This window comes from Drosophila virilis, chromosome X, assembly GCF_030788295.1.
Source record: "Drosophila virilis strain 15010-1051.87 chromosome X, Dvir_AGI_RSII-ME, whole genome shotgun sequence".
NCBI classification, from domain to species: domain Eukaryota; kingdom Metazoa; phylum Arthropoda; class Insecta; order Diptera; family Drosophilidae; genus Drosophila; species Drosophila virilis.
In genome coordinates, this window is record NC_091543.1 from 29,317,967 (window position 1) to 29,335,492 (window position 17,526).

Genomic DNA, 17,526 nt, shown 5'->3' on the forward strand with positions numbered 1-17,526 from the left:
GAGTAAGGGAGTAAGATGTACATATGATGTATTTTTGAATCGCTTACTCTACAGGAAAGTGCTTGGCGCACTCTCTTCCATATAATTTGTGCGATAGAACGGCAACGCTGTTAACTTTTATCTCGTTCGCACTTACTCTCAGCTTTCAATGCTCTCTCTTTTTATGTTTAGGGATCGTTTAAATGTGTGTGTGTGTGTGTGTGTGTGTGTGTGTGTGTGTGTGTGTGTGCGTGTGTGTGTGTGTGTGTGAGGGTGTGTGTGTGTATGTGTCCGACAAGCAAAACTGCGCAAAAATGAATAGAAGCATTTATGCGCTTGTGTGCCTGTTGCTTGCCTGCCTGCCTGTCCCCGATGCAAATTTAACAAGATTTTAGGATTTATGATTTCGGACCTCTACACACAGACACACATACAAATGTCTGTGAATGGGCTGATCATGGCCGCAAATGAAAATATCATTATTGGCACGCGTCTGACGCCCGCCCACACCACATGCCACCGCCTCTACTCAACAGCCACACCAATAATTAAGTCTCAGTGAGTCTCAAAAAAACGAATTTAAATAGCAGCACAGCAAACAATACAATCGCAACTACAATGATGTTGATAAAATTCGCAGCAGATGTGCATGAATTTGTGTGTGTACACGTATACAGAAATTCTTGGAATTTGCGTCGAAAACACGTGCGCACTCAAAACACCGAAAAACAAAACAAAAATTGATCTTAATTAAATTTTTTATAGTATATCTTATTGTACCCTAGAATATTTGTATATTCTCAAGAAGTCAAATTCATTCAAATTGTGGCTTAAATTGGTTGGCAAAACAAGATGGGATAGGTATAAAATGAAAGATACTTGATATAAATATAACTCACGGTTGTAGTCCGGCCTTGCCCCTGGTACGTATACTCAAAAAGCTTTGAAAATTATTTTAAACTTATCGCATGGTAAAGAAACAACTTTCATACAACTGTTTTCCTCCAATTTATCACTATTGTGGGTCGAATTCCCCGAATCGCAAAAACACATATTCATTAAGTTCTTATGTAGAACGATATTTCAATATGCAAAAGTTGTTCCTGATTTAATTGTCTTATCGCATCATGGTTCCTTAATTGGCTTTCATAACCTGACCAATTAAAAATTTGTAGAAAGGTTATGTTTTTTTTTTATACCCTGGACCCATTGAAAGTGTGTAAAGAGGGTATAATGTACGTGTGCAAATGTATGTAACAGGCAGAAGGAAGCATCTCCAGCCCCAAAAAGTATATATATTCTTAATCAGCATCAGTAGTCGAGTCGATTTATGCGGCTGGTCCATAGTCGCCTTCGTTTTTGTTCAGGCTCGAGGCACGCTCAGACAGCAAGAGAGTAAGAAATACATATGACTTGTGTAATACGGCAACGCTGCTCTTCTTATACCCAGAACCCATTAGAAATGGGTTTAAGGGTATATTGTATTCTTTCATCATCCAAATGTATGTAACAGGCAGAAGGAAGCATCTCCGACCCCATAAAGTATATATATTCTTGATCAGCATCAATATCCGAGTCGATCTAGCCATGTCCGTCCGTCCGTCCGTATGTATGAACGCAAGGATCTCAGAACCTATAAGACCTAGAGACTTGAAATTACTAGGAGCACCTACATTGCCTGCGCAGATCGAGTTTGTTTCCGATAATCGATACCTTATTCCGCTGTTTTCTGAGTGGAGGCATAGCAAGTAGTGCGGTCTGTAGCGAGTTCGAGCCCTATCGGGGAAAGTTATATTTATTTTTTGCTGGTGGGGCTGTTGAGTAGAGTCGACAGCAAGTAATGCAGTCAGCTGCGAGTTCGAACCCTGCCAAGGGAACTTTTTTTTATTAAGTTATTTGGTATTGGAATAAGAGGGTTCAGGGTATCCCCTAATCGGGAGCTCCCGACTAGAACCTCTTACTTGTTATGTGTGTATGCGTCCGCACAAGCAAAAATGCTCACAAATTCAACTTTTTTCAAAGGTCGTTAGCTTTCTTCCTTTTTGTAGGGACGAGTAATATTGCATAACGAAAGGGTTTGCCATGTTGATGAGAAATTCTAGCATTCTAACATTGGCATGTGTGCACTCAAAATATTTTGGACTCGCCATTTACGCATAATTGAATATTTTCTACATGAATAAAACAATTTATGGGCTTGTGTGCCTTTTGGTTGCCTGTCTGCATGTCCCTTGCAAATTTGGCAAGATTTTAAGTTTTGTGATTTCTGTATTTCGGGCGCTAAACACCACACACACACAAATGTGTGTGAATGGGAAGATCAAGGGCGCAAAAGAAAATTCATTATAAGCATGCGTCAGGATTGAATAAATTGAATGAGACGACTTTATATAAAGTCATCATCATATATCAGTCAATAAAATTATGAATACTGTAAACATGTATTTAATCGAACATTTTTTGTGTAGGGTATAATTGAATATTTTGAACATTTTAATTTTTTTATTTAAGTGGTCAGTCAATTGACCTACAACTGAGGCAGCACTGTCAATAAGAAAACCTGGGAAGGTTGGATGGTTCAAGTAACTCCAGTGGCCCAGAGGCATCAAAGCTCACGGCAGCAAAAATGGTGGCTATTACCAAAAAGTGAGTTACGTCATACAACAAAATGCCACTATGCAGCTTGATTTTCACAAAATTGAGATGGAAAACGAAATCGGTGCCCTTCCTCTATCAGAGTTTAAAGAGCGAAAAAGCTAAATATACTCTTAGATTCGGCTCTATGAGGGCCGAGTGGGCAATTATGTTTCCATGTATGTGCCTATACAGACACTTAATCATATTTGAAAGTGCGCTATTCCCGGCAGTAGCTTTTTCTGCAGAAAAATATTATCATCGACTTAAATACTGATTTTCAACCGAGCCAACCTCAGTATAAAACACACCCATGTGAATACAAATTTGGATATGTCATATTAGCGCTGGAAAACTAACAAAAATATTTTTTTTTAGCACCAAAAGCCACTGCAGCGAATAACAACATATATTTTGATTTACTCATGCATAAACGATTTGCACATACAAATATAGGTGCTTACACGCCAATGGCTGAGACAAGAAATCCTCTCCAGGATGCACTGTAAAAAAAAATAAGGCCAATTTACGAGGGCTATTGTATTGTATTGTTATGGCACACGGTACACTATGTGATATAAATTATTTATTTCTAAATTTCCCTACAATTTGCTAATATAATCTAAGATAATATATCACTTATAAAGACAGACTAGTGTCTGACTTTGTTGCTCGTGTCAGCATCAACATGCAGGAACTTAGGCCTTCGCCAGTCGGCCGAAGAAAAGAAGAAGAGCGAAAAGCCATATGAAAACGTTGGCTCGAAATTTACCACCTAATTTAAATTTATGGGCGTTACTCATCTTAGTGTTAATATTGTCTTATAGTGTCAGCTGCATCAGCGTTAGCAAAGCCAGTAGTAAAGGCTTACTAAGTATTAGCAACTTTTTTAGGCCCCCTGCATGCAGACTTGAAGCATTCCAAGAGAGAGATATGTTGCCGACTTACTGGCGCGGTTGTTTCGAAATCGCTGATGCCTACAAAATATATTTAAAAAAAAAAATGATCAGAATCAGACACATCGTTTTTCATGGCATGAAAGGAAAGAGAAAGGGAAGCATAAACATTTGCGGATATGAACAGTTCAACGATGCGCAATAATAAATCCAATATATGCTTGTTTACGAGAAAAGATTGTAGAACCCTTGAACGCGGGCAGAGAGCAGCGAGAGCGAATCAACAAATGTATTACTGTTAGCATTTAACGCCCAGAATTTGTAGAGGTAAGAATAGTAACATCCATGGAAACTTTTGTAACGATGACATAGATTCGTTTATTTAAATATTACATACATTAAACATTGACTTCGGCGAAGAGTTATTTTCTTCTATATATGAATGAAACCGCTGTTGGTGTTTTATTATAGCTCTGTTAAACATAAAATGTTAGGAATAGGCGAGTGGTGAGTTTCAGGACCTAACGCACGCACATACGCGCGTCAGGAAAGAATACTACTCAATATATTAACAAACTGTGATTTAACAGACACAATTTAGTCAGCGGAAAGCCATTAGTCTTACGCTATAAATACAGCGCAAGTTAAATTTCGGATCATCATGAAATCTTGGTGCATCATCCACTTGGCGAGTAACATATAACAATAAAAATATTAGCTTTTTATGAATACATTCAAATGGTTTTATATTCAATTTATATATACGCCCAAACAATAATAATATTAATCAACTACTCTAAACACACATAGATAATAATAGTAGCTACATAGTGTACGTAATATTATTAGATGACTATCTGTCGTTGTAGGTGCGGCTTCTCTTGATATCCACATTAAAGAGTCGCGACCAATCAGCAATTACATCGAGCTGCAAACAAGTCGAATAATAAGTAGAAAAAGGTTTTATATGAAAATCTACCCTACATCACGGTCCATGATGTTGTCGCAAAAGCATAGATCCAACAATTTCAGCTTTGTACAATGCACCAGAATGCTATACAAAAATTATACAAGTTTTACGAAGATAACTTTTATGTCACAATTTAAAAGCTTACTCATAAACACGTTCGTGGGTTATGTTAAGAATTCCCATCAGATCCAACTGCTCGAGATTTTTCCCCAGAGTTGCAATATGAATAAGATCACGTTCAGTGATGCCACGCATTGCCGATAGAAAGAGCTTTTTTAGTTTGGGGCAGTTGAAGAGCAGCTGGTATAGGCTATCTCCCAGAGTGGCTTCACGCATGCTGGAACATAAATAGTGAAATAATTATATAAATGATGCCACGCGTCTACGAAATAAAGCAAAACTAAGTATGCTTGAGTTTTTCAGTTTTTCCAATTTGACAAGATGCTTGAGTTGGGAACGCCGACTAGGAAATTCCCTGAATCAATCGCCAATCTTTCGTCTCAAACATTTTAGCTTGCTTTTACAAAGAATACCGCTTGCAGCGCAGCAGACTTTGCGGCTGCACTTCTAATAGCCCCACCCAATGGAAATGCTTTCTTGATTTACTTCGGTGTTTATTATACTATCTCTTTAAGATTTGTAGGGCATAACATATTACACCCGAATGTGTGTAAAGCACAAAACTCAAAAGTGTACCAATAAAAATGCCTTCTTTAAATTTTAGAGGGAACTGGGACATACCCACTATACGGTAGCCCACATACAAAATTTGGTTTCTTTGGCTATTATGCATTATTATACAGAATTTCGATATCGATTTTTATCAATTTTAAGGAAACGGGTTAAGTTGTCTATGACAGGAGGACAGGACGGCGGAAAATATAAACTAAATGGTGTCGGACATGCTTCTTTTTGCCACATACATTTGCAGATAACCATTACTCCCTTGTAACCTATTTTCAATGACCCATCTTCTTCAACAGTTTGCGTTATGAGCCCGTTTGCTTTAGCAGTAATAAAAATAAATTTAATTAAAAAAAAAAAACAGTTTTCTCAATAAGACTCAAACTTGTAATACACCACAGTACTTGCCACCGCCTCTACTCAACACCCATACAAACTTTCATTGCTAATGAAAAACAAAGCAAATTAAAAAAGCAACACAGAAAACAATGCAATTGCAATGCTGTTGATAGAATTCATTCAAATCGCGCGTAAATATGTGTGTACAAGTACACAGAAATTCTTGAAAGTAGTAGCTTGGCAGTAGCTGCCGCAAGCACACTTTTTTTTTTAAATAATTGATCTTAATGATCTTATTATGCTATAGAATATTATTTTGGTGGATAGTTCAAATTGGTGTGTAAGGGGGAGTGGGGGAGGGGGGGGATGTGGCAACAGCTACCTATAAAATTATAGGTATACATACGTTCATACATATGGACTGATAGACGAACGGACAGATAAGCAAGCGGACAAATGGACAGAGAGACGGGCAGATCGACTCGGTTATTGATGCTTATCAATAATATATATATAATTTATGGGGTCGGAGATGCTTCCTTTTCCCTGTTAAATACATTTCTACAAATACATACCCTTATTTCCCACTTTAAATGGGTTCAGGCGCTAACCACAACCATATGTTGTTTGGTTAGTGGTTCAGGGTAGAAACAGAGAAAGCGGATTTTGATATCGATATTGGTCGATTGATTTGAAATGTGGCCAGTTATCGACTTTCGGAAACTACGCAGGACCTACGTTCATTTTAATTTAATTATTTTCTGGTTCTGAGATCGACGCGTTCTTACATACGAACAAACTGCCGGGCATGGCAATTTCGACATGGCTTTTGATACTGATAAAGATATTAGATATTCGAATTATACCTATTTACCCAACTTCAATGGGGTAGGCGTATAAAAATTCCACCAGCTGGAATCAACTAGGGAGCGAGACAAAACTAATTACCATCGCCTCGTTACTAAACGAAATACTAACACTTCCGGTTTTCTGAAAAATCACGAAAATAGGGTTTTTTCGGCAAGCCGAAGATTTAATAACCTTGCAGAACAACCCCTTTCATAAGCTATGATCGTATCTAAGAAGGACAGAGAAAATAGTAAATACCGAGTATGATTAAGATATCTTGAAAAACAAAAAATGTTTCATACAGGAACGAAAATGAGGTTACATATAACTTTGGTTTTTTCTTAACCGATCTTTATGAAATTTTTACAGTCTTATGATACCATAGAAACTTTGTGTATTCTTAAAAAGTCAATTGCATTTAAATTGTGGCTTAATTTGGTTGGCAATACAAGTTGAGTTATTAACTTGATTTATAGCAGCTCTGGCGTGGTAGCTGGGTGGTACCGAAAAGTATAAAATGAAATATACTTGATATATATACAATATTCTAGAAGCAACATATCATGTTTGGTGAAACTAGCTTTTATTATTTACCCAATTTGCTCTAAAATCCCGATGTCGATATCGATTTTTATGGATTGCTTAAAAACGAAGTAATTTATCGAAAACAAACTCGATCTGCGCAGGCACTAGGAGGACTTCTCGCTCTATATTCTTGCGTTCACACATACGGACAGATGGACGGACAGTCGGACATGGCTAGATCGACTCGGCTATTGATGCTGATCAAGAATATATATACTTATATACTTTGCACAACAACATTAAAACCCTTTATACCCATTTTTAATGGGTTCAGGGTAGAAAAATTGCATAACTTTTAAAAAGAAAAATTAATTGGTCAGGGTATAGTAGCCAAATAAGGAACCATGATGCGACAAGACAATTAAATCAGGAACAACAGCATATGAGCGTGTTTGATGAAACCGCTTCTTTTAACAGATATTTATATATAAATATACTGTATGTCATGAAATTAATTTTTGTCGATTGCTTTGTAATTGGGCCAGTTATCGACTATCGGAATCTGTGCAGGACCTTAACACCCTTGCAGACCGAACCCTTTCATAAGCTAATATACATATCTCCTTCTATTACACATTGCGGGACAAAAATATAATATCGTCTGCAAGGGTATAACAAATCATTTGCAAAACATCAACAGTGCGCATGAAATCCCATTTACTTTTGTCATCCGTCTCGATTGCCTAGATGTTTACGCAAGATGTCGAGGACATAGGAAACTCAGTGCAAAGAAAAGGGACAAAGGGTGCTACTGTGTTTGTGTCTCTGTCGAAACTACAACGCAGAGAGTAGACACAACATCAATTTGGGTAATAAATTGTTTGATTGGCAATCGAAAAGAGTGACTTACTTCTAGTAAGACATTCATTGTAGTTAGCCTCATGCATTTATTTGAGTAGATGTTATTTTTGGGTTCTTTTTAACTTTACGCACTATATCACTGCGTTTGCGCTCACTCACGGGGCGACCTTATCGCTCAGAGTTTTCAGGGTTTTGCGATTCTTAAAAGCGTTGTATAATGCTGCGAATCGTGAAACAGCTTCATTCCATCACTTCACCGATCTCAGCATAAGATATACCTTGTTTATGCAAATATCAAATTATTTTGCGTTGAGTTTTAGTTGTTTCTCTTTAAATCGAATAAAAAACTTAGTGTGCCAATACTTTAGCTGATTTTTGTAGGAAATTAACTGGCTTATACAGTTAAATTATTGCGGATGAATGTTTGTTACCAAAACTGGACGCAAAATTAGTGCAAGGTAGAAAATGCTTGCTGTTGCTTTTGCTTGCTGCAAATACTTGAGTGTGTCTGTACATGCAGATTTGCAATAAAACGAGTATGTAGAGACACATACATATGCCATCAATAATTTGCCCGTCGATGCTTAACCTTATTCGTAGTAATAGTATATAATGTTTATAGAATACAATTATTAATGATTGTACCAACGGCTACACAGTAACTACGAAATTAATTTTTTCTCTGACGTTGGGTAAAAATTGTTATAAGTACAAAAAGCTAAATGGTCTTTGATTACAGCACTAGTCAACAGTTAAAATACCCTATTTTGAGAAAACGTGCTTTGTTGGTCGAAAATTAAAAAAAAAACTGGAAATAGTTGCTTGTATGTTAGAAACGAGGGGCAAAAAGAAGACATGACTGTTACTTTGTGAATCCCAGTCACAGCAGTGCTTAGAAACAACAACAAAAAATGAGTTGAGAGTGCAGTATCTTTATTCATCATCGAGTCGTTTTTTTTTGTTTATTGGTTAGAAATTTTTTTTTCTTAAAAAACATTTTCAGAAGTTGCTGAAGACAGCCGGCTGTTGTATTTGTGATTTGTGTGTGCAACATTGGTATTTCGGTTTAAGTACATATTTTGGGAAAAGATATTTTGATTTAAAAACCCTATCAGACTATTTATTCATTACTCAATTCTTATTGATATTTAGACACACTTTCGTGCCATATTTATGTACATAAAATTTCATTAAGGTCGGGTCATATAAGAAAATAAATTCCTGTGGTTCGGCTTAAGTCATAATTGTGCCTTAAGGTCCACTTCCTGAATCATAACCATATGTTTTGGCTCGAACCTTAAATCACCAGTACAATGTTTTTAACAAAAACATTTTCTTCAAAAATATGGTTCTGTTTGCGTAAATATTCTTTTAAATTAATCAAATTGGTTCAGCTCATAGGAATAAAAATGAAAGCATTCCTTGATTATAGAATACATTTCCAACAGTGTAAAGCAATGTCAAGAAGTACAGCTGCTGCCAATCAAATTAGTTTAAATTATAAATATTTCTTACTTAAATAAATTTATTTTTTAAAACAATTTTTTTTTTCCTTGGACATTCAATGTATCGAATTATTAATGTACAACTTACCACCAACCTAGATCCAACTCTTCCAGTTGCTGGCAACGAGACAGCGATTGAAGGCCTCGTGCGGACAGAAAGTGTGCTTTCCACATGTCCAGCGAAATAAGTTGGGTGTTGTAAGTGGCCAGATGAGTTGCGACATTATCCATGTTCACCGAAACACCACAGAAGGCTGTATAACGTAGTAAGATTTAATAATTTTGGTATTTGGACTCGCCAAAGCCCTATAATAACCTACCTAAATTTAGATGCTTAAGTTTACGATTGCTTTCTAGCATGCTCAGTAGTAGTTCCGACTCAAAAGCAGTTTGAAACAGATCGAGCCGCTCTAGATTCTTGAGGTTTGCTAGGCAGGAAAAATTGAATAGTGGCGGATTCGTAGCACAATTGCGTAAACTCAGTTCTATAAGTGGAAAAATATTTTAGAATTAAACGGACAAATAAATAAGGCGATGACTTGCCTGTTAGATTATCACAAACAATACCCACTGTCTCAATGCAGCTGGCATTGAGAAATTTGCAAGAATTAAGCCGCAAATGGGTAATATTGTCTCCCCGTTGTGTCAGAAATCTAAAGAACGAATAAAGAATAGAAAGTGCTAAAAATTAATCAGCGCCTCATCATTATTCGCTGAGTTTTATTCACTTTTTAAACTCTGTGGGTGAAATTTCTCCAAACCCGCCACACCAGGACAAATCCAGTTTGCGCAACATCGTCGCTCGTCGCGCTAATGTGCATAATAGTTCCGAGTTAGCCAACTGCCAGTAAGGCTTTAAGCTGATGTCGCAATAGAGAAGGGGATGTGTGGAAATGTCGTAGAACAGGTGCGACACTTGTCCCATGCGAAATAGCGACTTAAGGTCCAGATAGCTGAGTATTTTCAACAGGATTTCACACTACGAGAAAGACTTTACACATGAGATGAAGTGCGAGCTTGTAAATCAACTTGGTTGGCCAACCGGCAGATCCGTGAGACAGATTTGTTGGGTACTGTTATGTATATGCTGCTCAGATTCCACATGGTTATCCATCAAAAACTGGCACAGATCGTTGTTTATAAAATCATGAAGTTTCCCTACATAATTTTCACGGCAGATGGGTTGGAAGTTTAACGTGCGCAGCTTGCAAGTAATGGGCCCACTACCGTCATCTTCTCCAGAGATACCAATACGCTTTTCTATTGGCGCAAGCAGCTGATGCATGCAACGCATTGGCACAGTTCTTCCGCAAAGCATAATAGCATCTATCTCGGTGTAATAATTCAGTCGACTATGATTAAAGTCGATGCGCAACGTTCTGTGTAAAGGAATAGCATCAGGAAGGATAGTTAAAGGTGGTACCTTTGGCTTACTTGGTTATCATGTTGGTCTTTTTAAGAGGCGGTGCAAAACGACGCGAATCACGTGGAAACTGATTTATATCACAGCTATTAGAATCCCATAAGCAGGTCCAGCGTTTGGTAATGCTGTAAGCCCAAATTCGCACTACACCGCCCGGATTAAATGTCTCAAAGATAGCTACCTCCATTGGCACCACATATTTTTCGAAATATACAACTGTAAAAGCATGTTGGTAATAATGGTTTTTACTTGAACTGCGGCTGATACACTTACTAATAAAATCATGTGTGGGCAGCTCAGGCAAATTTTGTGCCTGAATCTCTTGCGTGGCTGATGGTGCAAACTGCCACCAGTCACCGTAGGTACGCTGTGGAACAATTAAAATAGATAAAGAAAGGTAAACTTCGTATAATATAAAGGTATAAGGTAACAAGTAAGAGGTTCTAGTCGGGAGCTCCCGACTAGGAGATACCCTGAACCCTCTTCATCCGACATCAAATACAATATACTCTTATACCCATTTTAAGGGGTTCAGCGTATAAAAAGTTCTCTTGGCAGGGTTCGAACTCGCAACTGGCCGCATTACTTGCTGTCGACTCTACTCAACAGCCACACCAGCAAAAAAAAAAAAAAACAAACAAAAAAATACTTTCACCGGTAGGCTTGAACTTGCGACAGACCGCACCACTTGCTATGCCTCTACTAAGCAGCCACACCAATATTTAAATACTTATAATAAAAAAAAGGAACTAAAATAGCATTACAGAAAAAAGTCGCTATAACCATGCTATTAGAATGCGAAAGAGACGCGCATGAATGTGTTTGTGTATATGTATACAGAAATTCTTAAAGCTGCTGCCCCATTCAATTGCGCAGTTGCATATAACTTTGGTTTTTTCTTAACCGATCTTTATACAATTTTTACAGTATATCTTATTGTACCATAGAATATTTGTGTATTCTGAAAAAGTCAATTGCATTTAAATTGTGGCTTAAATTGGTTGGCAATAAAAGTTGGGATATTAACTTGATTTATAGCTATGGGTTGGTAGGGGGGACGTAGCGATAGGTATAAAATGAAAGATACTTGACATATATATAATATTCTAGAAGCAACATATCATGTTTGGTGGCTCTTATTGCATTTTACTAGATAATAGATTCTACTGCACTAAAAACATTTTGGGAAAACTGGGAGTTACAATCCAAATACATACTATGGCTATGGACCGGTACGACCTGATCTTTGACAGAATTATCTAAAAATTACATTCCGATAGCCAACAGGTTATTAAATCCCTATCCTTATACAGAACAAACTTGGAAGTTGTGCATGGTAGAAATAAAGTAATTAACACAGCCGAAGAAAAGCCCGGGTAACATTGCTCCACGGATACAGTGATATTGGAGACTACAATAAAGCCGATATGTTGGCACAGCAAGGATCAGAGCTCGACATCTACCGCTATGAACAGCAGGATTAGCTGTGGAAAGCATTTGCCAAAGTCCACATATGACAACAACTGGACAACTGACCTCCTTGCCATAAAATACCGAATAACCGTAGTACTGACGGGACACTAGCCAATAGGAAAAGGTAACCCTCAAGCCACAAAATGCAAATAACAAAAAGATGAAAATCCAAAAAGCAGAAAGCACACCAGCTGTAACCTGGAGGAAGCCCGTTGATTCTAGCAGATGGATATAAAAGCAATTGCCATACGAGAATTCTTGTTCTTTTAAACGAAATCCAATTGTAACTCGACGGCCCAGAAACAGTATTTAATTTATTGAATGCTGGTTGCAAACCCGAATAATCAAATAAAAAATCCTTGTGTTCATAAATACGGACGGACGGACATGGCTAGATTGACTCGGCTATTGATGCTGATCAAGAATATATATACTTTATGGGGTCGGAGATACTTCCTTCTGCCTGTTACAAACATATGTATTTTGCACAAATACAATATACCCTTATACCCATTTTTAATGGGTTTAGGGTATAAAAAAGACTCGCATAAATGTGTGTGTTTGATTTCGATGTCGATTTTTATCGATTGTTTGGAAACAGGGCAAGTTATCGAATATTGGAAAAAACTCGTGCTTCGCGGGCACTAAAAGCACCAATTTCTTTGTCTTTAGCTCTTAAAGGTTTGGAGATTCTTGCGTTCATACATTACATATGGACGGACAGACATGGCTAGATCGACTCGGCTGTTGATTGCGATCAATAATATATATACTTTATAGGGTCGTAGATGCTTCATTCTGCCTTTCAGATACATTTGCACAAATACATTATACCATTAACCATACAACATATAGACAGGACAATGGGATGAATGGCACCATGCATATTTGTGACAACTGATCAAAATTCGACTTCATTTTTGTTCGGAATTGTTGTGTTTTATCTCGCTCCCACATCAGGAAACTGCTTTCACTCTCATCCATATATATATTTATGCGATAGAGCAGTATTTGCTGTTCTTTATGTCATTCTAGGGATCGTTTAAAGGGATGTTTGTGTTTGTGTCCGCAGAAGCAACAATACGCACAAATTGAATTTTTTCTCAAATGCCGGAGGCATTTCTTCCCTTTTAAAAGGAACGAATAATATGAAATAATGAAAGAGTTTGCCACGTCGATACGAAATTCTTGTGTTTTAGCTCGTTATTGTTGGAGTACCTAAGCGTTTGCATTTAACAATGTTTTGACTTGCTATGCACGCACACTTGCACATTTTGTATATGTATAGAATTATTTATACGTTTGTGTGCCTGTTGGTTGCCTACCTGTCCGATGCAAATTTCAAAAGATTTGAAGTTTCTGTGATTTCTGATTATCGAGCTCTACATACACATGCACACACACACAGCCATCCGTGTGGCACGCGGCCTATAAAATACTACCACAGCTAATCTTTGCTTGTCGTATGAGGCGACTGAAATGACATGGGGATGTAATTGCTCGGAGGAGTGCCTCTAGTAGGCGAAATGATTCTGACTGCGATTAGCCAGGCAATGGTCAGATCGATTCCATTCCTGGGCAATTAAAGCTGCTCGTGACCTCCGGCAGTGGCCAGGTATCCCCTGGATAGGCGCTGCACACCCGTAAGGCGCCTAGCAAATACGAGAACATGACTGAGACAGAGACCTGTAAAATCTTAGGTTGCAAACACTAGACACCCAGATAGGACTAGACTGGGCTGACGGCTGACAGCATTCTAGAACCTCATTAAGTGGAGTGAAATCTGGCCGAAATGACTGCTAGGCTAATGCTGTTACCATCCCCGTCCCGTTAAAACGACAAATCTCCAAGCACGCTTCTCGACTCGTCGCCATTTAGTTGGCAGTATAGGTTTAGATGTAATATCCCTCAGTAACGCGGAACTAGCTCCGAACACTCGACCCCATGAATGCGGGTGTCAACCCTCGCATTGCCTTACTGCTTGGAAAGGCAATCATGAGATCTAAACCCAACTATACAACGACCAATAACAGGCTTAGCTTTCGACCTCACTTAGATTATGTTAGCCAGAAAGCAGCCGAAATGCAGGTGGCCCTTTCGAGGATGCTACCTAACATAGGGGGCCCAGGGCAAAAAAAAAAAAACATATCTTTTCTACGGATTACTATTGACAATCTGAACAAACCCTATGACGCCCATCACCTCAGCGAGCAAGGTATTAACACATTCGGCTGACTTAAAATCAATGGCCATCCGATCGTGTACAATTATAAATTATTTTGTATACATAAATATTAAAAATTTTGTGCATGGTCTCTGTGGCTATAACTTAGTTTCGCGTATGCAATGTGTGCAATGTGGCAATGCAAAAATTAGAAGATTTAATAAAGGCTAACTTGTGTATGGCATCAATGGGTACATTAATTGGCGCAGGATATCACATTTAAAGAATAATTTTGTTTTTTTAAACGGAGGCAAATAAAAGGCAAACATGTGCCAACTTTTTGTGACTTGCATTAAAATTAGTATGTTCAAATCATTAAAAAATATTAATATCTGCCGCTTCAACATATATATCAGTAACTTTCGATATAATGCAAACAGAGGCAGATGTCGCTCGGCGTATTGTATATGACATTAAATCACTCATTTATTTATTGTTGTATGTAAAAAGAACACGATTTTCGATTACAAGGAACAATATTTTGCAACATGATTTTTTTGGCATTCTTTTCTACATTATCATAAGTTTCTTCTTTTTTCTGCTAGTTGAAAACATTAAACGTGTATTATACATGCGTGTATCTTGAGCTATGACAGTCTCACAAAAACGAGCGATATATGTTCATATTCCAATTATTAGCTTTAATGGTTTCTATTAACGGCTGAAAAGGACGAATTTGGGTAGATCGATTCAGCCCTAACCTCGTACTGATCAAAAATATATACATTCTTTATGTACGCGGATTTGATTTATCCTGTTTGTTACATACATTTGCGCAACGGCAAACTAAACTACTTGCAAAGGGTTAATGTTATACAAAAAAATGAAGCGTATTTAATCGATTTCATAACATTAATGCCTCCCGCCTCCAAGGTTCATGCGAAATCTTTTGTATGTTACTGATATTTAAATCAATCTCAAAGGATGGAAACAGAATAAGACTTGCGATATGCTTCTTATTTTAAATGTAATATGCATAAGCGTGTGTTTGTTAGTGATTTCCTTAACTTACCATTGTAAAGGTCTCTGGGAAATCGCCATACGCAGGAAATTTGGTAGGCCTGCCAATAACATTAGCCGCCGTATAAGATATGCTATAATCAATACCATATTGCGAGCTGAAGTCTAGGACTCCCAGTACATACTGTCCTAGGTAGTAGCCCTGATCATCATGAGATTGTGAATGAACCTTGCTACCACAACTAAACCAGCCGCCATTGCACTCGTGGGTGCGCTCCATTAGCATGGCCGTAAAGTCGATGAGTGCATCAGGTTCGGCGTCGCTGGAGCTGCCGTCCTCGCCGCTAAAGGCCAGCAGGGACATACTGTACTTCAATTGTGTGGGGCCGTCCTTAAGCCTCAGTGTAATATTTGTTCGTAAAAATCGCAATCGCAGCGCTTCAACGTACCAGTATAAGAGTTTCGCATAACGCGGTCTGTCCCTGAACACAAGTAAAGGCCCGTCCCGCAAATAATGTAGCTGAATCTCGAAAGGTAAGTTCCTAGAAGGGCAGGTGCTGCAAGAGAGAAGTTTGTAAATATCGTTGATAACAAAGCAGCCTCCGTTTTAGCCACTAACTGGAATGCAGGTGGTTCTTGTACTAGGTGTGTCCGGATTAAATCCGACAGTTAAACACGTTTCTGGGGTTGACGTTGGTACTTAGCTGTACAAACAAAGAAATGAATCAAGTGACGCTAATTAAATTAAAGGCTATCGCGAATTCCTTTTTGATCTCTGTTGAGCAGCGGTTTGCGTTGGTGCCGAAGCGCCTATTCGTTGGTGATTGCTTTCAATATTCTGGCATCAATTTTGGTAATACTTCTGGTTAATAATAAAAATTCTTTTATTGAATATTTCTGATAGTTTACTATTAAATTTTGACATCAAATCCAAAACAAAGTATCACTCCTAAGTGCAATAAAAATATTAGCAGAGTTGCAAGCGGCATAATTTTCGATATCGATTTAATTTCTGACTCGGCGAATGCAGCGCTGTCTAGTTATAGTGACGTGATTATAAATCGCATTTTGACTGGTTCTCTGGCACACGATTCAGTTGATTGTAATAAATCTATTAAATGATTCCTGACAACCTGATGCATGGGAATAAATATTTCGTTTAACCCTGCCTCACGCTAAGTTAATTTCACTTTTTCGTTAAAATGATAGTTGTTTAATTGTATAACGGGCATACATATATCTAGAAAACAAAATAGTACCACAAAATAATATGCTGTGTTTTCGATTTACTTAATGCATTTAAATGCATTTATTAATGTTTTTACGCAAAAAACCAAATAAAATAAGAATTGCAAAAAGTTATTGTCTACTAAAATGACAAGACTAAGGGTGCCCAACAAAACCTACAATTTTCGGAATTTCTTTAATATCTTAATTCACGAATAGTGGGCCCATAAAATGCATTAACAGGATTAAACCAGCTAATCAATCTTGAAAAAATTGTAAAAAGCAATATATTAGCCTTATTAGCAAATATTAGCCTTACTCTTGAATCCTAATATCTTTTCTCAGGGATAATGTCCCTCCATGCACACTATATTAACTCAAAGATACATGTTTAAGTAAGCGCTAGGTATTAATATCAAACAAATTGAAATTAAGACAATACCATTAAAAAACTAAATACTACACCAAACAATATACTGTGTTGGGGACTGCCAGCTGGAGGAAAGTTATCGATAGATTCGAGGGGTACACAACTATCGGAGCCACAAGTTCCTAGGCTTGACGCTGAACATTTTTGAAAGAGAGAGCGGTTTTTGTTGTTGGGAAGAAAAAAATACGGAGTAAGAGAAGTAGGAAAAGATCCAGAGTCAAGTGCAAGCCGGCCGCATAAAAAGAAAAAAATCTTAAATCATAGAAAAGGAGAATTTCGGGAATTTAAAACATATATAAATTTAATTTCAGTGAACGAAAAAATGTAAAACTTTATAAATATATATTCAGTTAAATTTATTAATGTCGCCAAATCTGAAGTCCCACTATACTGGAGGTGCCGCAGGCGAGGATCGGGTCACCAGAGAAGCGGGTTGGCCACCACCTCTGGGTGGCTCCAGGTTTTTTTTATAGCGAATTGAAAAATAGCAGTAGAATAATTAATTAGAAACAAGAAAAATTTTATATTAATTTAATTATTATTATCA

The 17,526-nt window shown here is 37.6% G+C and overlaps 1 protein-coding gene across 1 annotated transcript; it reads right to left on the reverse strand.

Moving 5' to 3' along the window:
• Nucleotides 1-4,238: 4,238 nt before the first annotated feature.
• Nucleotides 4,239-16,281, reverse strand: Fbxl4 (F box and leucine-rich-repeat gene 4). The gene is made up of 13 exons (XM_002054908.4): nt 15,942-16,281; nt 15,772-15,879; nt 15,375-15,713; nt 10,939-11,032; nt 10,677-10,881; nt 10,285-10,621; nt 9,971-10,221; nt 9,786-9,895; nt 9,563-9,727; nt 9,331-9,496; nt 4,625-4,816; nt 4,494-4,563; nt 4,239-4,437 (listed from the first exon to the last, which is right to left on the reverse strand). Exons 3-13 carry the CDS (start codon nt 15,684-15,686, stop codon nt 4,363-4,365), a joined length of 1,977 nt encoding a protein of 658 aa, XP_002054944.1. The 5' UTR covers nt 15,687-15,713; nt 15,772-15,879; nt 15,942-16,281; the 3' UTR covers nt 4,239-4,362.
• Between the last annotated feature and the right edge of the window lie 1,245 nt (nt 16,282-17,526).